At 40.6% G+C, this 23470-nt stretch overlaps 2 protein-coding genes across 3 annotated transcripts in view; both read left to right on the top strand.

Annotated features, from left to right (window-relative positions):
- The window catches only part of TRPM7 (transient receptor potential cation channel subfamily M member 7), a 57198-nt gene extending 42144 nt beyond the window's left edge, over positions 1-15054 (top strand). Inside the window, exons 24-40 of one of the 2 annotated variants that reach the window (XM_064157697.1) lie at positions 671-855; positions 1671-1803; positions 2276-3414; positions 5090-5166; positions 6044-6103; positions 7670-7751; positions 8150-8220; positions 8493-8530; positions 9223-9248; positions 9508-9558; positions 9642-9707; positions 10299-10582; positions 10866-10948; positions 11307-11512; positions 12560-12611; positions 12703-12809; positions 13439-15054. In XM_064157697.1, the coding sequence (XP_064013767.1) occupies positions 671-855; positions 1671-1803; positions 2276-3414; positions 5090-5166; positions 6044-6103; positions 7670-7751; positions 8150-8220; positions 8493-8530; positions 9223-9248; positions 9508-9558; positions 9642-9707; positions 10299-10582; positions 10866-10948; positions 11307-11512; positions 12560-12611; positions 12703-12809; positions 13439-13569 (2791 nt within the window). In that variant the 3' untranslated portion in view covers positions 13570-15054. The remainder of the gene's footprint in view (positions 1-670; positions 856-1670; positions 1804-2275; positions 3415-5089; positions 5167-6043; positions 6104-7669; positions 7752-8149; positions 8221-8492; positions 8531-9222; positions 9249-9507; positions 9559-9641; positions 9708-10298; positions 10583-10865; positions 10949-11306; positions 11513-12559; positions 12612-12702; positions 12810-13438) is intronic. The other variant, XM_064157698.1, reaches the window with a different exon arrangement.
- Positions 15055-16757: 1703 nt separating this feature from the next.
- On the top strand, positions 16758-23401 carry USP50 (ubiquitin specific peptidase 50). Its single transcript, XM_064158182.1, has 7 exons — positions 16758-16939; positions 17751-17957; positions 18327-18519; positions 19440-19628; positions 21229-21371; positions 22492-22624; positions 23158-23401. Exons 1-7 carry the CDS (start codon positions 16758-16760, stop codon positions 23332-23334), a joined length of 1224 nt encoding a protein of 407 aa, XP_064014252.1. The 3' UTR covers positions 23335-23401.
- The last annotated feature ends 69 nt before the right edge of the window (positions 23402-23470 follow it).

Raw genomic sequence — 23470 nt, forward strand, 5'->3', positions numbered from 1 at the left:
ACTGCTGTGTGTCACATCTGAGATGCCAGGGAAGCAAAAGTTTAGCAGAATATTAAAACATTCTGTAATTTCTTATTTTCAGAGAACAAATTTCTTTCTCCATCTCTATATTGACTGTTGTTTCTAAATTAGTTTAGCATTCTCTATTTGATAGAGATGAGTTGTAGAAAAAACTAGTTTACAGTTCTCTGCAAGCATTTGATTTATAGGAGTGAGTAGCTCAGTAACAGTAATGAATGGCATGCTGCAGAATTAATGCTGTCTGATGTAAAAATCTGAGTTTAGTAAGACTTTTTTTTTTCCCCAAAGTTGAAATTTGGTCTTTCTGTGATTTATTTCTGAGGAAAGCTAGTGAGATGTTACCAGATGAGAATTTTTTTAACTATCTCCTTGTTTTGGATCTTGATGTTCTGTTGAATGTGTTTCTGACCGCCACTGAAATAATTTTACAGTAAAAACAAGTATGATTTTGTGCCTATCTTTAGCTTCAGAATTCAGAATTGTTATCAGTGTGTTTAAAAACCCCCAAACCCCCAAATGAAAACCTCCAAAAAAGAAAACAAACCCAGCACCAAAAAACCCTGAAATGCCAAAATGACCCTAACCACTGCCTACCACCACCACCCCAGAACCTACCTCAATGTGTTAATCTTCTTGTGTTTCCTTTCAGCAATGTGTATTTACAAGTCAAGGCAATTTCAAACATTGTGTGGAAGTATCAACGCTATCATTTCATTATGGCCTACCATGAAAAACCTGTTCTGCCTCCACCACTTATTATTCTTAGCCACATGGCATCCCTGTTCTGTTGTATATGTAAAAGAAGAAAGACAGACAAGACTTCAGATGGGCCAAGTATGAACAGTTATTATCCACAAAATTGCAGTAACTTGAAAACTATGATTAAAGCAGAAGAACTGCTGTGTTGTTGCATGTAATAATATATATGATTGCTCATAAGAATATAATACATTCTCTTTGAAAGTTGAAGTAGGTCTAGATATTCCATGTTATTAACATTCATAGATTCTTAGAGTGGTTTGGGTTGGAAGAGACCTTAAAGATCATCTAGTTCTAACCCTTCTGCCATAGGCAGGCACACCTCCCACTAAACCAGGTTGCTCAAGGCCTCCAGTTCTCTTCAAGTCCCCACTGGTTTTTTTGAAGGGTGAAATGCAAATTCCCTGGAAGTCTCCAGGGTGACTAACTTATGGCAAAGTCAAACAAGTGAATGAGGTTAGATTTCCTCTTAGTGTTAATGGAGGAAAAAAATTTCTTTTCTGCAATAATTCTTACTGGAAAACCTTTGAAAATTTAAAAAGGGGTCGGGGAGGAGTATTGCACAGATGTTAAAATTCATCTAGAGAATTTAGCTTCTGTCTCAAATTAACAAGAACTGGATACCAGGGAGCATAATGAATGATAATATTGTGTACAGATCCTCTCAGAATTACTGTGTTGGTTCATTGTTTTTTTAAAGGAGAAACCTTTGACCTTGAGCTTTTGAGAAAGGAAGCATCTTAGGTGTCACTGTGATTTTTTTTTTTTGTTAGTTATGTTTTGTTATCATTTTTTATTTTTAACACCCTTTGTGAAGTTGTAATTTAGTTTTCAGTGCCTGTGCTACTTCACTATATATCCACCTTCTTAACTGTTCAATCTCCTTTTAGAACTCTTCCTGACAGAAGAAGATCAAAAGAAACTTCACGATTTTGAAGAGCTATGTGTTGAGATGTATTTCAATGAAAAGGATGATAAATTTCATTCAGGCAGTGAGGAAAGGATTCGTGTCACATTTGAAAGGTAGAATATTTGCAAATGAAATTTATGAATTGAGAAGCTTAAAACTTCTGCAGGTTTTCAAAGTGTGCTTCAAGGAGGGTACAACACAGCCCAAGAATCTGTGTAAACCTTAAGTGGTATCTTTCCATTTCTGTGTAGTGTACAGAAAGCATCAATCATATTACAGCAGCACTCAATAAGATAAGGCAGCTATGTTGTTTTGCTTCTAATGATGTTTCAGTGCACTGATGCATTCAAAGAAGTGCTGCAGGCCCTCTATTGATGTGTATGTTAATCCTTCGAGTCAAATGCTAATCCAAAAGTATTCTAAACCAGTTGAATACTGTAGTGTGTGCTATCTTGAAATTTCAGTAGGGCTTTATCCTTATTAAATGGACAGAAAGAGTTGCAGTGATGTTAGTTTTGCATATTGAGAGAAGTACCTTTCACAGCTACTTCATAATTTGATTTTTTTTTTTTTTTGTTTTTTTAGGGTGGAGCAGATGTGCATTCAGATAAAGGAAGTTGGTGATCGTGTCAACTACATAAAACGGTCGTTGCAGTCTCTGGATTCACAGATTGGCCACCTGCAGGATCTCTCTGCTTTAACTGTGGATACTCTGAAAACCCTGACTGCACAGAAGGCTTCAGAAGCTAGCAAGGTTCATAACGAAATCACCCGGGAGTTGAGCATTTCCAAGCATTTGGCACAAAACCTCATTGAGGATGGCTCTCTGAGATCTTCTGTGTGGAAAAAACATAGCATTGGAAATGTCTTTGGTTCTTTTCCGCAGGGAGGCCTTGAAAGTAATAATGCTTTGCTCTGTAACATTGCTCTACGTGATGAAAAAGATGCTCAACGTAAGACAATCGGTCAGGAGTTAGCTCCAGTTTCCCGAAGAGAAGACACAAACTTTCAAGAGGCAGGTTCCTCAGGCAGTGCCTTATTTTCAAATGCCGTTTCTCCTACAGAACTACGCCAACGAATACAGGCTGCAGAGGTCTCAAAATCCATTAGCAAAAGCAAAAAATTAGGCAATTCATCCAACAGCATGCCACATGTCACATCCCCAGCAGCTAAGTTTTTTGTTAGCACTCCATCTCGGCCCAGTTGCAAAAGTCAGCTGGATTCTGCAGCAAAGCATGAAGAGACTCTTTTCTCTAAGGCTACAGAAGGAGATAATAATGTAGAGTTTGGTGCATTTGTGGGTAAGTATAACAAAGTAGATTCTGAATGTCCTGAAGTCGTTATTAGCTGCTCTTATCCTCTTGCTTCTGGCTCTGCTTGCCTTGCTTTCACCCAACCTTGTGTTGAAAATGGAGGATACGTTAATTGTGGTTTTATTCATGATGAGAGTGACACTAATGATAACTACAGCTGCAGAGTTGACAAATGTGATCATCAGTTCTCTGTCAGCTTAACGAAGAACAACCCCAAAATGAAGTTCTCTTTGTCAACTGGCGACTTGACATCAACAGTCAGCTGCAGCGGCTTACGTGGAAAATTGAATATTAAAGATGAACTGTCCAAAAGTCAACATATCCATGCAATGGAACTACAAACCCAAGATTTATGTTCTAACATCCTTATGGGACTACTTCATAAACTTTGGACCAAATCTAAGCCACAAGGTTTGACTTACCAAGAATTGTATAGTATTTTGGGTGTATTCCGGTTGCAGGTGACTTTATTCTACCATTTTGCTCTGCCTTTTTTTGCTTTTAACATCTCTAATTTTCCTGTGTTGCTTGAATGTTTTTAACTTGATTGACCATTTCTTTATAATTCTGTCACATAGACAATATTTTTCTGAAGAACGTTTAACCAGTTGTTGAATAGTTCTGTGCAATTAGCAGCTCTGCGACTCGGTATGGGCGCTGCAGGCAAACCTTTTGTGCCTCGTTATAAAGCTCCTACCTTGTCGTGGCTTAAATAAAAAATATTGTCTATTTCTTGACGTAATTACAGAAGACTTCTTAGGCTGGTGGAATCCTGGAGAAGTACCTCTGTGGTATCTATGTTTCAAGCTGAGGGATCCTCCTATGTTTCTAAATATCATTGAAACACTGGGATCTTCCACTGTTGCCTAGGCAAATCTCTCTTTTGACGGTCGTTTTTGGAAGTCTCTAAAGTCCTCTTATTAAGTAGAGCCTTATGCCTCCTTGCAAGCTTTGCTTAAGTGTAAAAAAAGTGCACATTTCTGGTTAGTTACTTCCATATTGGAGCAGTAAAACAGTGGCAGATTCATTGCAAAACACAGGTGTGGGTTTACTAACTGACTTCTGTTAAAGTGGATAATGCTTAAAATACACTTAGCGTATAGCAGATTGTCACGATCTGAAGCTGTCAGGCTGTCTGCAGAGGTGTTGTCTTGCCTCAGTTCAGGGATGTCTCAGTGTTTTCCAAAGGTTCGTTGAGGATGCAAAAAATGAAATATTTAGAGACAGACTTATTCTACTGCTCTGAAACTTGGGAGTTCTAAGAAGTTACCTACACGCAGTAGCATTTGTAGATCTGTGTATGCATGGTAAGAACATCTACACATTTGTACAGGCGCTAGCAGTTTGCTTATCATTTCCTCATGGTTTCAGCAAAGAATACCTTTTTAAAGTTCAGAAAGCAAGACTAAACAAATAATGGACAGTGATTGTATAACTCTCATCTATTCTTTGAATGTCCTTCACCACTAATAACTTTGACTACTAACTGTACTTATTTTACTGGAACTGAATTTTTTGTGTATGGTCCTCTGATGTCTCTAGCATTTAGAAAATACTTTTCATACTCCCTGTCCACACTTTATAAACCTTGTGATACAGTGCAGCTTTCCACTGTGAAGCCAAGTAGATTCTCATTCATTACAAAGGTCTCTGCTTGGTAAGACTGTAAAAAGCATATTTTTTACAACTGGGAGCATGAAGGGTATATTGTAAAAGCTACTTCAAGAGAACTGTCTGCTTTTCCTTCATTTGTTCATGTGCACATCAAAATACTGGAATTCAGACTGCCTGGTTCCTCTCCTAGCAGGAGCATATCCTTGATCAAAAGTTAAAAATGTGAATTTTACTCTTTTGAGCTGTGGTTATCCACTCTTGAATGTGGGAAAAGCAGCAGTTTCCTATATTAATACTTTGTTACACTGATTTTTATTGCAGTGTGTTGTAAATTCTTCTGTAGTGCATACAGGCACTCAGAGCTTAGGTGGTTTGTAACTCTCTGTTGTGGTGATGCAAACTGTTGGCATGGTCAGGACATTGGAGGTTGCCTTTGATTTTGAATTCTCTTTTTGAATTCACTGTGTCAAAGGTCACAGAGACAGCATGGAGTTACAGCGGTTCAAAGAGGCAGCGAGCAAAACGAAAGAAAAGAGTGCTGATATTGAGGTAAGTGTGGAAGACTTCCTGTCAATCATCTTCATGGGGATAATGTGTGTTTTTTTCTTAACTGTAGTTTCTCAATATGTTTTGAAGAAAGTCCTAAGAGCAAATAGAATCAAAGAGCTTGCAAAGTGCAGCCTGGAAGGAATGCAGTCTGGGTTATGATTTAAAAAGAGGGAAATCCAGTGAAAACTCCTGCAACCTTAATTACACACCAAGGACTGTTACATCATAACATGCCACTAACGAAATCATGTTAAACAAGATCTGATGTTGCAAATGCTGAGATGACTACAGCTGTGAATTCAGGAGAAATTGGGTACTGCATGATTGGGGTGTAGTGGCGCTCATGATGTAACATTTGACGCTCATAAATGTAAAGATTGGTACTTAAGAAGATTTTGATGATCTTCCATGATGTTTTATAGGGAAAGATGATAGTATATAATGTGTTTTAAAGGGACAGAAATTGTTCATCATGCTTCCAAGAGGGAAAAAGCCTTTCAAAGGATTTCAAAGTTGTCATGAGCTGAAATGATGAGTAATTTCCATTTTATTAAAGTATAATAAAAATAACTAAATGGAAAGTGATTAATCTGAACAAACCCATACTCCCAGTGCAAAAGTGTGTGTGAAAAAAAGTTTTCTCACTATACCTGTTAAGATAAGTAGCAAATAAAAGTTACAATTTGTAGTTACCTCCTACTTAGTGGACATTCTGACTTCAGGCTTGCGTCATGACCATTTTGCAGTGTTTGTATTTGGTTAAGCTGCTTGTTCCAGGCTTCCTGAAACCTACAGTATGTGACCTGAAAGCTTTTTGTGTATGTGTTTATTTTTGGCAGTAATGTTTACAGTTTGCATTGGTTTGTTTTTTTAATAGGAGCAACAGGAAGACTTCAGAAAAGCTATATTGGAGGGCATGGACACAACCAGACTTCAAGTAAGTAAATATTTCCATTTACTAGAGACATAACTTTCACCACATATTGGATGTATTCTTTACAGTGCAGACAGGGAATTCTGTTTTCTTCTCTCGTTATCTGTGAGTAAAAACTGGTGGTGATTTTTAAAAAGGGGAGTGAAAAAAAGGAAGTTGTGCAGTTTACAACTGAACCTTTGTACAAATGTCAGCTGTAAGTCCAGATAGCTCCAGTACTTGGTACTACTGGGATGCTAACTCCAGCAGCATTTCCAGATAGTACTACTGTTCTTAAACACTAATAGAGTTATCCTGTCTTAGCTGGTAGCACTGTTTTCATTCTTACCTTTCATGTAGACACTACAGTTACTGATTTTATGATGTTGAAAATCTAAGCTGAGTGTTGAAATGCCTATAGAACTAAAATCTTCAGAACACACATTCCTTGTGTTGCATTCCAGTGAAGTCCTCATGCCGAGGATGTCAGAGGTAGTTCTTCTTAGAATCATAGAATCAAGCAGGTTGGAAGAGACCTCCAAGCTCATCCAGTCCAACCTATCACCCATCCCTATCCAATCAACTAGACCATGGCACTAAGTATCTCATCCAGTCTTTTCTTGAACACTTCCAGGGATGGCAACTCCACCACCTCTCTGAGTAGCCCATTCCAATGGGGAACGTTCTCGTGTGTGTATATGCACACACACATACACACTTAGACATGCAAGTACAGATACACTTTCAGACACAGATAAATACACATAAGTGTGTATATATCTGTGTAGGGGTCTGTGTTCCCTAAGAGGGGAGGGTAGAATTTCCTAACTGTTGTAAGTCTTGGAATCAAAAGCAGGAGATAGCATTCCAAATTCAAGATTGTGAAAAATAAAACAACTAGAATTTTAACATCTTACTCAGATGAAATTCTTAGGCTGTTCATGAGGAGTGTTCCAGCCCTCTCCCATTGTACATTTAATTCTAGTTTATGAGGAAATTGCTTTTCTTCTGTTTTGCAGAAGAAGTGCTTGTTGCCAAAAGCTAACCATATCAGTGGACATCCAGAGAATCTGTAATTATTATTAAGGAATACATCCATGAGGAAATTGCATTCATAAAACCTCAGTTTTTGTGGCAAGACATCCTAGGATTTTATTCCTATATTCTATGTGCTGAAACAACATCAATGGCTACCAGAGCCCCACAGTAAATGAGAAACGATAGCTAATTAGGGCACATGATGACTTGGTGCTTGCAGAGATCTGGTGTGATAATGTGTATTTCCGTAGTCTGCTCTGTTGTGGCATTCTCTTTAAAAGTTTCAGTGGGAGTCAGTGGTTCTAGTGTGCATCTGAAAATATTAGAGCTGATGGTTGTTGTGGAAAGCATTTTAACTGAATTCTGTGCTCAACTTCAACATTTCTATACCTTCTATTTGAGGTACATCCACAAGTATAAGAAATGAAAACTAATCCTAGAAAGGAAAAGTGGGCAGATTATTCTTTTCAGCTACTGCTCTTGACATACAATGATGACTATTGATAAGTGGTTGGTTGTTTTGCCTTTTTTTTGTTTGGTTGATTTTCACAGGGTCTTCAAACTAACTGTGGTCTCAGACAATCTAGCTCTTGCAGTGGGTTTACTGACCCCCTGGGAGTCCATTCAGAACAAAGTAAGTGTGTTGCCTTTTCAGGTGATCTAATTTTATCTCTTGTGGCCTTGATAGTGTATAGTCTAAAAAGATACAAAGAAAACACAAAAAGTTGAAGCATTTTGAAATATTTTTGTGGCTAATGCTACTTGAATCTGCCCTTGTGGCTCGTTGTGGTTTTTCTAGTCATGTTGGCTTAATTCTGTTGCTTTGTATTTGATGCATATAACTAAAGTCATAAAAATCCAGGTGATGCAGTCAGGAACGTGCTGGAAATTTGTACAGCTCAGATAATTGTGGATTAGGCTTTTCTATGAGAGCATCCTTAAGCTGTCTGGTTGCTCAGTCTATTAGGAAATAGACAAGTACCAATGGCATATGCCCTTCTTTGTCTAGTTACAAATCTCTCTCTTTTGTAGCATACAGCAAGAGCAGAAGGCCATCAAGCGAGGACCCTCAGCAAGTAGACTCTAAAGCAGCCTTACTGACGGTTTGTATTTGCTTTTGCTGCTGCTGCTAAGCTGAACTAGAAACTGAACAAATGAAGGAGAAGAAACTAACTGTGCAGAGTAACACTGATTCATGCAGTTGTATTCAAGTATTTTCATTCAACTGCAGTTCAGTGCAGCCTGGCAAAGTATTTCCAACAGGAAGTACTGCAAGACCTTGAAACACATTACTCACTTCACCTCCCATTGAATGCACTATGTTCTCGTTACAAACTTGAAACCTTATTTGTTTTTCCTCTGCTTTGTTTTAAAGGATTGGTTACAAGGTAGACCTTCAAATAGCGGTCAAATGTAAGTAAGCTTTCTGCTAAGTGAGAAATTTTTATTACTCTGTAGTTTGTTTTTCTCTTATTGTCTTTGGGGATAAAGGTAGTGAGTTGCATTTAATGAAAAAGCAAGGTTTAAGGGCATTGTTTTCTAATAAATAACTGAATGTGTTCACTGGAATGCTGTGACAGATTCTATTTAGATGAATGGGGTCACATGTCAGAGGGCAAAACATGCCCTTAAATGAAAATTACTTTGTTGACACCTATTAAGGAGCTAGCTTCCTGGTAAAGGTCTTCACCCAACCTTGCAAACTGTAAACCTCGTCTGAAGTTGTGCAGACATTGCACTTGCTAACAATTATCCCCTGGGTTAACTGTTAAAGCCATTACCTTGTTAATCTGATAACAGAAGGGTAAGCTGTTGTGAACAAGTTTTAATTAAAGCACCTCTGTGGGAAAGAGCTCTTGTGAGGTAAACTTTGCATAATGTGGCTCGTGACTTGGTGATATTTCAAGTGTAGCTCTGAAAACATGAGCTTACTTAACAGCCTTTCATTGCTGGTTTGTAATTAGGAAACCTGGACTGCCCTTGGGGAATAATAGAGTGAAAGTGGTACTGTGAGGTTAACAAGGTGACCTAGGATGATGTCTCAAAAGCAGTGCACACAAAGGTTCTAAGAAGCAGTGACTGTTGTTTTTTATGGCATTTCACAGGTCATCTGAGGAAGATGCACTGAATGGTAAGCCTGTTTCTGCTATAAGCAAGGTGGGAGCTTTTCATAAAGCAACGGTTTGGGTCTTTTAAAATAAATAGTCAGCCATGGAGCACTACATTATCTCCCACACTGAGGTACTGAAGTGCTAAGCTTAATGCATTTTCTACACATCAAATATTTTTCAAGCTCATAATACTTGGCAAGTGTTCTTTGCACGTGGCAACTTTAATGCACCGTTCAAGGAGCAAGCAGTATCTCTTGTGGGTTTCTTAATCTCTTTCAGGCATTGCTTCTCCTTTCAAGCCTATCATGGATATAAATTACTATTACTCAGGTCAGTTTCTCTATTAATGTTCATATTTTTAAGGACATGTATTAGATACTTAAACTTCAACAAATGCTGTCATTTCCCTTTAGCTGTAGAAAGAAATAACTTGATGAGATTATCACAGAGCATTCCATTCACTCCTGTGCCTCCAAGAGGTAAGAATTGTATGTCTTGTTGCTGGTTCAAGATGGCATTTTGCAGAAGAAACCAAAAGTAGGCCCTGTATAAATTCCTTCTAATACTGAAAGATGAAGCCAAATGTAACAGCTGCTCACAGCAAGTGTGAAGCTGAAGTCTTAGTCTACTGGAGGACATCTAATGTCAATCTGTAAAATATGAGTATGACACCTTTTCTAGGGCAGCTCATTTGATTATGAAATGTAGATTTAATTGTGATTGTCCTCAGAAATGGTGATTACAGTCATGTATGCGTTATACCAACAGTTTTTGTGGCAAACTTGTGGGAGGATGCAATTCAGTTGTCTTGTCTCAAAGTCTAAACACAATTTACTCAGCATTCTCTTTGAACAGTGCCGTTAATAACTCTAATAAGGAGAAACCAAACTGCTGTAGTCCTTTGCTCTTTGAAAGAAGTTGGACTCAATGAGTGGTTTAAATGTTTTCATTAATTCAGGATGTTAGCAACTTATATTGCAGTGTGTTGAACTGGAAGGAAGTGTAGGTTTCCAGTTCTTCTAATTTGCAGCTTGGAAAATGCAGTAACTGCTTTTTGTGTTGTAATGTAGGTGAGCCAGTCACCGTGTATCGCCTTGAAGAAAGCTCTCCCAACATCCTGAACAACAGCATGTCTTCCTGGTCACAGCTGGGGCTCTGTGCTAAGATTGAATTTTTAAGCAAAGAGGAGATGGGAGGAGGTTTACGTCGAGCTCTTAAAGTAGTATGCACATGGTCAGAATACGATATCCTGAAATCAGGACATCTCTATATCATCAAGTCTTTCCTCCCTGAAGTTGTGAATACATGGTCAAGCATTTATAAGGAGGACACTGTGTTACATTTGTGCTTGAGAGTAAGTCAATTACTAAATATAGACAGACATTGTACATTCAATGTGAATTCCCCACTCTAAAAATTAGGATATGCTTTAAAAGAAAGAAGTTAGTCTGGGATTCTCTATGAACTTTGCTCCAGCAAAGTTTACTTAATCACAGAGCTCAAATTCTTAAAATGCTATTTAAGTATTTTGTTCACTGTCTTGGGGAGATAGACCCTTACTGTTCCTGCTGCCTTTTTGGCTCCTTAAGGTTCCCTGTCACACAATGCAGCTAATGAAATATGGGTTTGAATTGTAGGAAATTCAGCAGCAGAGAGCAGCGCAGAAGCTCACCTTTGCTTTCAACCAAATGAAGCCCAAATCCATTCCATACTCTCCAAGGTGAGTGTTTTCTTCTTCATCATCATAGAATGGCTCGAGTTAAGCTTCCGTTATGTTGCATGCTTTTGACAGAGGAGTGGCTCCAGGGTTGTTAAGAGGTGGACCAAATATTAAGGTACTGATACTTGTGTGTATGTCTTAGAACATTACTGTGAATGTGTCAAGCAGAATTACCCTTGGCAGTGTTTTTGTATTGATACTTTTTGCACTAATTCTAGCCTAGTGTGATAACATAAATGACTGCCAGAATAGCTTCAGATTATTTCAAGTACTGGTAAATCAAATAAAAATAGAGTAGCAATGATGTATTTGCCATTTATATTGGAAATATGTAATCATTAAGTATGGTTTTCTGTAGGTTCCTGGAAGTTTTCCTCTTATATTGCCATTCTGCTGGCCAGTGGTTTGCAGTTGAAGAGTGCATGACTGGAGAGTTTAGAAAATACAACAACAATAACGGTGATGAAATAATTCCAACTAACATGCTGGAGGAGGTTATGCTAGCATTCAGCCATTGGACATATGAGTATACAAGAGGAGAACTGTTGGTACTAGATTTGCAAGGTATTACCCATGTTTTGAATTTGGGATGGGGGCCAAGGTAGATGTGAATAGCTTTTATCTTGTGATACTGTTTATTAAGAATTCATATGCCTGTAATAAATAGTGCACCTTACAGTTGATTTGGATCTATGATTGTCATATTTAATGATGGAGTCAGATAGTCATTTTGGTTGTAGAGGACCTTTAAGTGTCTAACTGGTAACAGGACAGTGCCAAGTTCACCACTAAGCTGTGTTCCGAAGCTCCACATCTCCAGCTGTTGTATAGTGTGTGCAATGGTGACTCAACCACTTTCCTGGACATCCTGTGCCGGGGCTTGGCAGCCTTTTCAGTGCAGGAAAATTTTCCTAATGTCTAACCTAAACTTCCCTTGGCACAACTTGAGGCAGTTTCTTTGTGTCCTGTTGCTTGTTACTCGAGAGAAAAGTCTGATCCCCACCTGGCTGCAGCCTCCTTTCAGGTAGTTGGAGAGAATGAAAAGAATCTCCCCTGAGCCTCCTTTTCTCCATCCTAAGCAAACCCAGTTCCCTCAGCCACTTCTAACAAGGTTTCTTCTCTGGACCTTTCCCCAGCTTTGTTGCTCTAATATGGCAATAAATTTTCTGCACATGGGATGTAAATACAAACACCTTTTCCTAATGATACACACCTTAGAAAAGAATTCTCATCTTTGGCATGTTTGTGTATGATAAGCTGTACTTAACCTGAATTGTGTCTCTCATGTCTGAGAAGCGCACAGAACATTCTGAGACCTGTATAGAAAAATACAGACAATTCCTCTGGATAAAAATTGAAGTTAGGAGTTGCAGGCAGATATAAAAATAGGTGGAAGAAACCGGAGAAGTACAAGGTGCTGGTTTAGGAGGAATTTTTTTTAGGGATAGAATTTCACATCTAACATTTGGTTTGGGGTGGTGTCTTGAGTGCTTTTCTGCCTTTGTTCTTGGGGAAGCTGAGAAGTCATAGCTTAGGATGTCAGAGCTTTTCATTATTAATGCATTTATGTAATGTATCAGATATAACTTTTTCTTAATGTGCTGTCTGAAGGTGTTGGTGAAAATCTGACAGATCCCTCTGTGATAAAAGCTGGAGAAAAAAGGTAAGGTTAAAGAAGGATTTAAATCAAAGCATCACAAAATACTCATCAGAGCAAACATGCAGCCCTTGTTTACATGCACTTTCTTTCTAAGGTCATATGATATGGTGTTTGGCCCAGCCAACCTAGGAGAGGATGCCATCAAAAACTTCAGAGCGAAGCATCACTGCAATTCCTGCTGCAGGAAACTTAAACTTCCTGGTGAGAGTTGCTGTAGTTCTTCTTCCAAGGCACTCATGACACAAAGTGTTGTGTGATATGTAATAAAAGAGGTCCTGCTTGCTGTGGCAGTGGAATAAGCTGCTTTTAAAGCAGTCTGCCTTTTTAAGATAGAATCACAGAATGGTTTAGGTTGGAAGGGACCTTAAAGATCATCCACCTCAACCCCCTGCCAGGTATTTTTTTGCAAGGACTATGCTACACTCATCTCAGATCTTGCTATTGTTTCTCTGTATCAGAACAGCATAAGGAACATGAGGGATTCTTCTTGTTTCACACCTCTCTTCAAGGCTCTTTCTTACACAAGGAGAGGTCACTTATTTTCAATTTGAGTTGTAAATTCTGGTAACATCAAAACAGGTCCTGGAAGGATCCAATTTCCCTGGAAAGTGAAGTCAGTACTTGCTGTAATATATATAATAAAATAATTTGAGGTTTCCATCACTTTTTTTAAAGAGCTTTAGGTTCCTGTATGATAAAAAGATCCTTTTCTGGCACAGTGCACACTGAGCAATTCATTATGAACACATAGGCATATACAATTCTTAGACCCTCTCTGTCCCATTGTTTCTGCTAACTGAAGAAATAACTACTTGGTTTTGTTTGTACAGATCTGAAGAGGAATGATTATACACCTGACAAGATCATATTTCCTCAGGATGATTCCCCTGAATTGACAATTCAGCCTGGAAGCTGCACCAAAGAATCTGATTCAGCTAATTCTATTCGTTTGATGCTCTAATGATGTGACCAAATCACTGGCTTCATCCAGACCTCATGGAATATCACCAAGTTGTCACTTCTCTTTCCTTCACTATAATTAAAAGCAAGATATGTCAAATCAAGGATTGCTGTCTTAAAAAGTGAAATTTTGGCTAGTCCAATATCTAAGGACCTAGCAACTTGTGATAGCCATCTGCAGAGAACAGCTGGGCAGCTGGTCATTTGGAAGGTGGAATAATGACAAGTCTTTCAGATGTTTTTAAAGGGGCTTTTTAGCAGAAGTTTTACTTTGTCTTTTGTTTTGGTTTAGTGGAGGATTTTCTCTCTGTAGTCCTGTGGTGTGCAATATGCCTTCAACCAAAAGGATTTTGGTAGTTGATGTTTTAAGGTAAAGCATTTGCTTGGCAGCCATCTTGCTGTCAGTCAGCAGAAGACAGGAGAAAGCACCTACCTCTGTAATGCTGGAGTATTCTCTGAGTGGTTTTGGAAGCGTTCCACTAGCATTTTATCACCAGATGTCTTTAATCTGGCCTTTTGAAGAGGACAGAGCCAAATGAGGGGGGGGGTGTGCGTGTGTATACTATATATACACACACATGATGCTGGTAGGCTAAAGGTTGAAGGTAGGAACTTGATCTGTTCCAATAGAGTCTCTGGAACGAGCATTCAGCTTCAGGGCTGTAAAGCTGTGGGGTTTGTGTGTGTTTGTTTTCTTTTCTTTCCTTTTTCATTTTTCAATGTGGAATAGAGCCCTAATTGTGCATAATAAAACTTCTTGTTTTATACATTTCAAATTCTATCAAGTCACAGTCAGATAGTAACAAAGCCATGATAGACTGGGTATAATCATATTTAATAGAAGAAATAGTGTGTACTGCTCCCAGTAAGTTGCCTTGTCAGAACACCAAGTTGGAAGTGCTTTTTTTCCCCTCTTGTACGTAGTGACTGCTTCAGAAGTTGCACCTTCCAAAGAGCTCCTTGAAACCAGTATATCAAAACTGAATGTACACCTAACTTTTTAAATGTATTTAAAATCGTGTAGAAAACATCTTTAATGTTATGTTATTTGTGGTACTTATTTAAGAGAGAACTAGGGTTGGATTAGCATTATGTAAAGCACGGGAGATTGCAATGCATCTTCATGCCAATAAAGCGGAGTTTAACTGTCCTAAATATTGATGAGCATTCAGCCAGGAGAAAAACAAACCAACACAAAAACCAAACCTGTCCAACTGTTGAAGTTTTATGCTGCGATTTTCTTTTTTGTTACATAGGTACTAATTTGTAATTTTTAATTGAAAGGGCAGTATATGGCTCTATAAATTTTTTTATTCTGTAGTGTATCTTATAGATACAGACCTAAGGCACGAACACAATAGCTGTTTAAATGGTGGTTTATGTTTGACAGGGAAAGGTAAAATGTTATAAGGATATAATACTGTATACATTTTGTATATCATTAAATCTTTAAAGAATCTAAAATAAATTTATTCTTGTTTACAGACTCCTGCTGTCTGTCTTATTCTGAAAGGTTATTTGGATGAATTTAAGTAACTCTGTGTGGAAAGATAGAATTTCCCATGCTGGCTCAAAGCAGGTACCTCAACTTTGGCTGATGCGAGAAGGTAGGGCGTAAAAACTAGTGAAAACTCTTATAATAGACAAACAGGTGATGGGGTTAATGGGTAAATGAGACCAATATCTTAAAGCCCTTCTTAATGTTGTTTTGAATTGGGAGTTGCTTCTTGGATTCTTAACTGCATCCCCTCCTGTTGCTCTGAGGTATTGTGTAGTTTGTCAGCTTCTATTCCTTTTTAATCTTAAAGGTTGGAAAAGACCTTTAAGATCATTGGATCCAACAATAACCCAGCTACTGTGACCACTAAACTATATCCCGAAGCTCCACATCTATAGCCTCGTGAATACCTTCAGGGATGGCAACTCCACCACCTCCCTGGACAGCCTGTTCCAATCTTCACCGCTGTCTCAGTAAAGAAGTTTTTCCCAATGTCCAATCTAAAGCTCCCCTGGCTCAACTTAAAGCCATTTTCTCTTGTCCTGTTGCTAATTACTTGGGTGAAGAGACCAACGCTGGCCTGGAGGTGCCTGAGGTGGTGTGTAAATGCTACCAAACTCAGGGTATGAAATAGGAAGGCCCTTCTGGGAAAATGGTGAGGGTTAGTGTTCACAACCATGACTGAACAAAATGAACAGATTTGACTTTATGTTGTGTTAGTGAGGAGTGTTGCTCTGCCCTTTGACAAAACACCTCCATACAGGTACAAGCAGTCACAGCCCTATGGCAAAAAAATGCACTGCATTTCAGTCTCATCTTGTGTGGACTTGAACTGAATACATTTGCAGGAAAAGGCAGGACTGAATTCCCAACTAGTGGAAATTTGTCTTAAGTATTTCAAGTAGGGGAAATAGTTACAACTTGATAATTTGTTAAGTTTTAGGTTTAACCCCCAGGACTAAAATTTAGATTTTTGGAAGTCTTGGTGAAGCTCTAAGTACAGCATCACAATTCCATTGACAAACCTGTACGCCAGCTTTTGAAACAATAGCAGGGAAGAAGGTTGTAGATGGGCAGCCTGTGAGACTTAACAGCAGTGACAGCACTTAAGCTGTCCAAAGAGTGCTGGGAGACATCCTTTGCTACAGCTTAACAAATAAGGTAATTAGAGATGGGCCTGTTCTGTGGATGCTTGTTACCCAAATGGAGTGTTAGAAAGGGAAAACCTGCTGCTCTCCAGTGGTGTGTGAAACCGAGATCAACTGCACTGCCACTGGCTAATGGAAAGACACTTCTGAGCCACTACCCTTTTTTCCCAGGAAAAAAATCCAGGACACCAATAAACTAGCTCAGCATGATGATGTGAGGCAGTTCCATGGCCAACACCCCTGGGCATTGCTGCCCTTCTGTCAGAGCACAGCAACAATAAACACAAGTGTGGGTGAGTATGGGTCAGCCTGCACCCCTGCCCAGTGGAAGGGGTGAGTGCCCAGCGCTTCCCGGTGCTGGTGTGGATAGCAAACAAGGAGGAGACAGGCGGGTGCGGGTGGGGGTGGTTTCCCCGGAGGAGAACCAATAGAACAGAAGAGCATCATACAGCACACCTGTTGCCCAGGTGAGGGTAGCCTGAGCAACGGAATGAGACAGCCCACTGCAGTTCCTGGCATCGACCTGGAGGGAAGGGGTTGGGCATGAAGAAGAGACGGCAAGGGGCCATCTCCCTGAGCTGGGGCAAGTACAGGCTTCTTGCAAGGCTGCTGCTGCCTTCCCAGCCACCTCCTGTAGCCGGGAGCCCCAACGTGCTGAGTTGGCGCTTCTCAAAGACGGCTGTAAAGGAGGAAGTTAAACGTTTCCTTAGGAGACTTGCCTATAGGTAGAGCTGTTTGCAAATGTCTCTGCTCTTCCTGAAATGTAGAAGGAGACACTTGGGTAGTGGCTCTGTAGAAAATGGAGGTCAGCCTGGGAGATCTCCAGAAAGGGGAACACAGGCATCTGTTTTGAGGCTCAAGGGCAAGAAACTACTTCTGTTGTTCTACAGAGATGGTTGAGGTTTCAGTGTTCTCCCCCTTTTGTACCAAAGTAGCAGCCTTTAAAAATCCAAGAATAGCAACACTGGCCAGCACATGTAGGCTGTGCAGTCTGTATTCAGACCTCTCTTCTGCCTAACTGGGGATGGGGACAGTTTGGTCTAGGATCAATTTGTGCAGCAAGAAAACAAAGCTACTAAATATTTTAAACATGAATTAAGTAACATTCTGTGTTAAAAGTCTGGAATAGCAACCCATTTATTGTAGCATCTGGACTACAAGGTATGGGTTTAGAAAATACCTAAGTACCAGATCACTGAGGAAATGAATTCTGTGTTCTGTAGGGGGAAATTCTTAAGCTAGCTCTTTACAGCTGGTTAGTTTTGAGGTAATTCTGCATGGAGTCAAAGACTGAGGGAAATTTAGGAATAACTTTTGGCATTTAAATAATACTTCTTAATGATGCATCTCACTGTACTGGGAAGAGCTTACTGTGGGAGCCAGTCTTGACCACTGTATTAGCTTGCAAGTAAATACAAATGTAATTACAAAGGCGACCCTGAAACAGTAGGAAATGTACCACTTTCTGAGAACCATAGTTCAAAAAGCACTGTAGCATTTTAGATTTCCACTGCTGTGTCATGTTTTTCCTAGTAGGTGGAAGTACAACTCCATTTGCTTGGAAAGCTTGAAGTATTCCTTCAAGCAACTGATGGAGGAGGTGACCAGCCAGGAGCCATGGCTCACTGGCCTGATCAATCTGGGCAACACCTGCTACATGAATGCAGTTTTGCAGTGCCTCTGCAGTATGCCACCACTAGTGGAATATTTTCTCTCAGGAAAGCACGAAGCAGCCCTGCACGAGTAAGTTTATTTATCCCTACTGGTTTTTCATTTGGCACTTCCCTTTGCCTTCCCAAGGATATGTGGTGCCATGAGAATGTCTGAGGCATCCACCCACTCGCTCCCCTTGTCTACAAGCTGATTTTTTTCTTCACAGACACGGAGCTGTTTCCTTGCTGGGTAACTTAAGCATTATACCATTATACTTTTTGATCATAATTTTGATGTTAATGCCAGTTATTGTTACTGCTGTCTCAATGATAAGTTCTACCACAGTGTCAGAGTCATACTGTACCTGCATATATTTTCCTGTTGTGCTCCCATTTGAAGGCAGAGTCTGCTCCTAACAGAAACCTCCTTTTTTTTCTCTCTTTTTTTGTAATTCCCAAGGGATAACGATTCTGTAGCTGCCTTTAGCTGGTTGATATCCAATATGTGGCTTGGAGAGCGTGAGTATGTTACCCCGGAGGCTTTCCATTCAGCCCTTGAGAAGCGGTACCCAACTTTTACCAAGGAGGCTCAGCAGGATGCACAGGAGTTTCTGATCTGTGTGCTGAATGAGCTCCATGAGGCTCTCAAGAACGTAAGAGGCCAGCTGTGGTGATTAGTGTGCTCTTTAGTGTTTCTTTTTTGCACTCTGCAGTCTAGCATTTCATGTAGTTATTTCCTCTCCTCTTCTGAACTTATTACTGTCTACAACTACCTGAAGGGGCATTGTAGCCAGGTGGGGGGTGGCCTCTTCTCCCAGGTAACCAGCAATAGAACAAGGGGACACAGTCTCAAGTTGCGCCAGGGTAGGTATAGGCTGGATGTTAGGAAGAAGTTCTTCAACAGAGAGAGTGATTGGCATTGGAATGGGCTGCTCAGGGAGGTGGTGGAGGCACCGTCCCTGGAGGTGTTCAAGAAAAGACTGGATGAGGCACTTAGTGCCATGGTCTAGTTGACTGGATAGGGCTGGGTGATAGGTTGGACTGGATGATCTTGGAGGTCTCTTCCAATCTGGTTGATTCTATGATTCTATGATTCTATGTGTCTCTGTCATTTTCTTGCTGTGTTTTGTACCCATATACACTCAGTAATTAGTTTGGTCCTTGTGTAATGCTACATCATCTTGCAGCCCCCATCTAAATGACAATGCTGTCTGCAGCTCCATTATCCTCATCTCTCCCTCTCCTTACTCCCTCCGTGCCTAACACTTCTTTTTTTTCAATCTGCCTGAAATTGTCTGCTGAGTCCCTTGTGTCTACCTTTCTCTTCTTCTGCTCCACTAATAAGAGTTTGATTGCCAGCTGTTGTCTTGTGTCCAGAATATTGTGTTTCTGTTGATTTTTTTCTCTCAGAAATGTAATTTAGCTTCCTCTGCATGTATGAAATACCAAGTGGAAGAATATATTTTAGAGCCAAGTCCTGTGGCACAGGCAGAGGGCAGCAGCTGTTAAAACCCAGTGAAGACACTTCTGAACCAGATGGTTACCTACATGTTGTTTTTTTCTTTCTGCATAGTCAAGCAAAAGAAAACAAGTACCTGAAGCACAACGAAGCACAAATGAAACATCAATTATCACAGAGTTATTCGAGGGACAGCTCAGTTATGCCATCACATGTCTGGAATGCAGGACCACCATTGGCAGACCCGAGAGCTTCACTGTACTGTCCCTGCCCATTCCTTCTAAGAGCACCTGCTCTCTCCAGGTACTGCTTCTAATACGTTCCTGGCATTCCTGTGTCATGCAGGAATAGTGGTTTAGCCTAGCATGTGTTACTGAGGCGCAGCAGGTTGTTAGTTCCTTTGGTTTCCTGTGCATTAAAGGTTAGTCTCTGACCGGGTCCTCAGAGAAGCGAGGTTTCATTTACTGGTCTCTGGGCCAAAGGCTGGCAAGGTTGTAGACTGCTGAGCTGCCATGAGGTTGGAGACACTAAGATCACAGGATCACAGGACGTTAGGGGTTGGAAGGGACCCAAAGAGATCATCGAGTCCAACTCCCCTGCCAGAGCAGGACCATACAATCTATCTTAGGTCACAGAGGAACACATCCAGATGGGCCTTGAAAGTCTCCAGAGAAGGAGATTCCACAACCTCTCTGGGGAGCCTGTTCTGTAAAGCTCCCCCTTCTGTTGAGGTGGAACCTCCTGTGCTGCTGTTTACACCCATTGCTCCTTGTCCTATCACAGGGAGCAAGTGAGCAGAGCCTGTCCCTTGCCTCCTGACACCTAGCCCTCAGATATTTATAAACATTTATTAAATTCCCTCTCTATCTTCTCTTCTCCAGATGAAAATGATCCAGGTCCCTCAGCCTCTCATCAGGCAGTGCTTCACTCCCCTAATCACCATCCTAGCCCTCTGTTGGACCCTCTCCAGCAGATCCCTGTCCTTCTTAAACTGGGGATCCCAAAACTGAATGCAGTACTCAAGATGAGGTTTCACTAGGGCAGAGTAGAGGCTGAGAACTTCTTTCCAGCTGCTGGACACACTCTTAAATGCACCCCATGATCCTACTGGCCTTCTTGGCCACCAGGGCACACTGTTGTCCCGTGGACAACTTGTTATCCACCAGCACTCCCAGCTCCCCCTCCACAGGGCTGCTCTCTAGCAGATCACCTCTCAGCCTCTACTGGTGCAGTTTATTATTCTTCCCCAGGTACAGGACTCTGCACTTGTCCTTGTTGAACCTTATTTGGTTCCTCTGTGCCCAGCTCTCCAGTCTGGCCAGGTCTTACTGGATGGCCACACAATCTTCAGCTGTATCAGCCAAGCCTGCCAGTTTGGTGTCATCAGCAAACTTGCTGAGCAGATTCTGCCTACAGTCTGTCTGTGCCCTCATCAGTGTCATTGATGAAGATGTTGAACAGCACCAGACCCAGCACTAAGCTCTGGGGAACTCCACTAATTACAGCTCTCCAGCTGGACCTGACCCCATTAATCACCACTCTTTGAATTCTACCTTGTAACCAGTTCCTAATCCACCTCCCTGTCTGCTCTTCCAATCCACACTTCCCGAGTTTGCTCACCAAGATCTCATGGGAGACAGTGTCAAAAACCTGGCACCCCAATGGCAACAATGAGTTTCTTTCACTCATTTAAGTGTTTCCTTATGTAGGGGCAAAGAAGAAAACCAACCTTGGCTGCTTTGTGTTCCAAGTGCACTGTCAATGTCAGCCTTGCTGCAGCATGCTGCAATGTGGAAGAGATCCAGAATAAAGCAATCCCTTCTCTTACCTTGCCTTAGGATCTTTGGGAGTGGAGATCTGTTTGATCAAATGATTTATCTCCAATTGTTTTTTCCTTTGACAGGACTGTCTCAAGTGCTTCTTTCAGCAAGACAAACTGACTTTGAACAACCAAATCCACTGTTCCTTGTGTGGAACAAAACAAGATGCTGTAGTTGAGACCACCATAACTAAGGCACCGCGCATTGTTATTTTTCACCTGAAGAGGTAGGGTAGGACATTGCCATTTCCTGGGATTTGTGAGGTGTGAAGAATAGCCACTTGCATTTGCATGAAAAGAAACACTCATTGCAAGTGAATGGGTTTAGTACTTTTGATACCTGGAATCCAAATAGCAGTTATAGCAACACACCTGCCAAACATGCACCATGCCTTCCTGAAAGCTCAGACAAGGAGTTCTTGTGTTGCTCTCCACTGCAGCCCACCAAATTTCACTGCTTTTGGGATTTCTTCTCCAAAGGGAAGAAAAACTCCAGTGAGGGATGACTGCCTATGGATTACACAATGGCCAGACATCCCTGCAAGTAGGAGTTTCTTTGGCAAGTGGGAAAGCTCATGTCTGTGGGTTCTAAACGCAGGACTGGAATTAGTCTGGTTTGCTTGTCATTAGTGCATCTTAGATACTGCATTTTTTATTTAGCCCTTAACTAAATTAAGTCTACATTACTGGGTCTATTAAACAGAAGCACATCAGTGTAAGAGCTTCCAACTAGCAGACTTTACTAGCCACACATGGTCAGATACTGAATTTATTTGTAAGAAGCTGTCCTTAACAACCTCCCACCTATAAAGAAAATTAGTCTGGGATGATTTGAATTCCCAGATTTTTATTATGTAAGTTAATTACTTAATTTCCTATTCAGCAGCTGCTTTTCTTGACAGAGGAACTTGTGGTCTCTTGTGGTCTCCAGCTGCAGCCCTTGGCCACATTGTAAATGTAAAAGTATGGTGTTACACTAAAAGTTACAGGGGAGAGGATGAAGCCTGACCCGCAAGAAGAGCTAACAGAGTCCAGAATAAACATTCTGGACACAGTGAAAGTGATGCAGAGACTTGAATTCTGTCTGCTGTTGTCACCTCTATCCACTTCTAGCAGACAAGAAGATCAGAAAAAAGCTTTGCATTCCCTGCTGACACCTCTTGTGGGTTTCACATGTTTTCTCTCCGTTTACTGTAATACTCAACATTAACACAGATCTTTCTTTTTCTTAAGATTGGGTGGTCACTCCTTGTTTTTCCCTCCCCTAAGGAAAAATTCAGTGAAACAACCCCCACAATGCAAGAGAAACTTGAGTGTTATCTAAAATAGCTCAAATTTTTATTTCAGGTTTGAATGGCAAGGCGACAGTAGAAGGAAACTCTTAACTGACATCAACTATCCCCTCACCAATCTGGATCTCTCTCCCTACAGTGCCCCACACTGCTGTGTGGATGCAGAGTACAGCTTGTGTGCTGTAGTGGTAAGTTGGCTTCTCTTGTTTTTATTTGTAATGCCTTGCCTGTGCTGATTTGAACTTTTTATCTATGATTTATAACGTATTTAAAATATATATATACACAGCATGTAGTAACCAAAGAAGAGAGAAGCTACCCTTTCTCTCAACTCATAAACCCATGCACTCCCGCTACACACTGTCTGCTTGGAGCCTCAGCCTTTTCAGCATAAATTCACAAGCTGATCTTGTTTATAAATAAGGACTTAAATGGTCTCTTGCACTCACTGCAAGTGAGGCAGGCTTACTGTGACCCATATCAAGGCTAACAGCTTTAATGTTGCAAAGCAGAAAAGTAGAGTCATCAGCTACTTGTTCCATTTTAAAGCATTTACTTGAATTAACATTCTTTATTGTAGGCCAAAGTGGCCTAGAATCTTCTCTCTCTTTTCTAAGTAAGTGCAAACAAACAAACAAAAAGAAGGCCAGTTCCTACTTTTCTTCCTCTGTAAAGGAGGGAAACCAAGACTTCTGCTGTAATATTGTGGTGTTTGTTACAGAACCACTCTGGTTTTCTGGACAATGGCCACTACACAGCATTCTGCAAGCGCGCAGCCACTGAAACCTGGTACAGGTTTGATGATGAACTGATCACCAAGATCCCACATTCTTCAGTGCAGACTAATACAGCTTATGTCCTATTCTACACCCATCAAAGCCTTCTCTGCATCCATTAAACATTTGATAGCTGTGGAAAAGGAACACTGACTAGTCCAGCGGCTGGAATTCATTTGCAGCATTAGCCAAGGTGTGCTTTATCAATAAAGTATAGACTATTTGTTGCTGATCCTCTGTTGTGGTATTTCTAAGGAG

The sequence above is a fragment of the Pogoniulus pusillus genome, chromosome 17, assembly GCF_015220805.1.
Source record: "Pogoniulus pusillus isolate bPogPus1 chromosome 17, bPogPus1.pri, whole genome shotgun sequence".
NCBI lineage: Eukaryota > Metazoa > Chordata > Aves > Piciformes > Lybiidae > Pogoniulus > Pogoniulus pusillus.

What these genes read in the sequence shown, in the direction of transcription:
- USP50 (XM_064158182.1), top strand. Translation starts at nt 16,758, where the DNA reads ATGAAGAAGAGACGGCAAGGGGCCATCTCCCTGAGCTGGGGCAAGTAC. An exon ending in AGAGCACCTGCTCTCTCCAG is followed by an intron (nt 19,629 to 21,228) that starts GTACTGCTTCTA and finishes TTCCTTTGACAG; the next exon opens with GACTGTCTCAAGTGCTTCTT. An exon ending in ACAGCTTGTGTGCTGTAGTG is followed by an intron (nt 22,625 to 23,157) that starts GTAAGTTGGCTT and finishes TGTTTGTTACAG; the next exon opens with AACCACTCTGGTTTTCTGGA.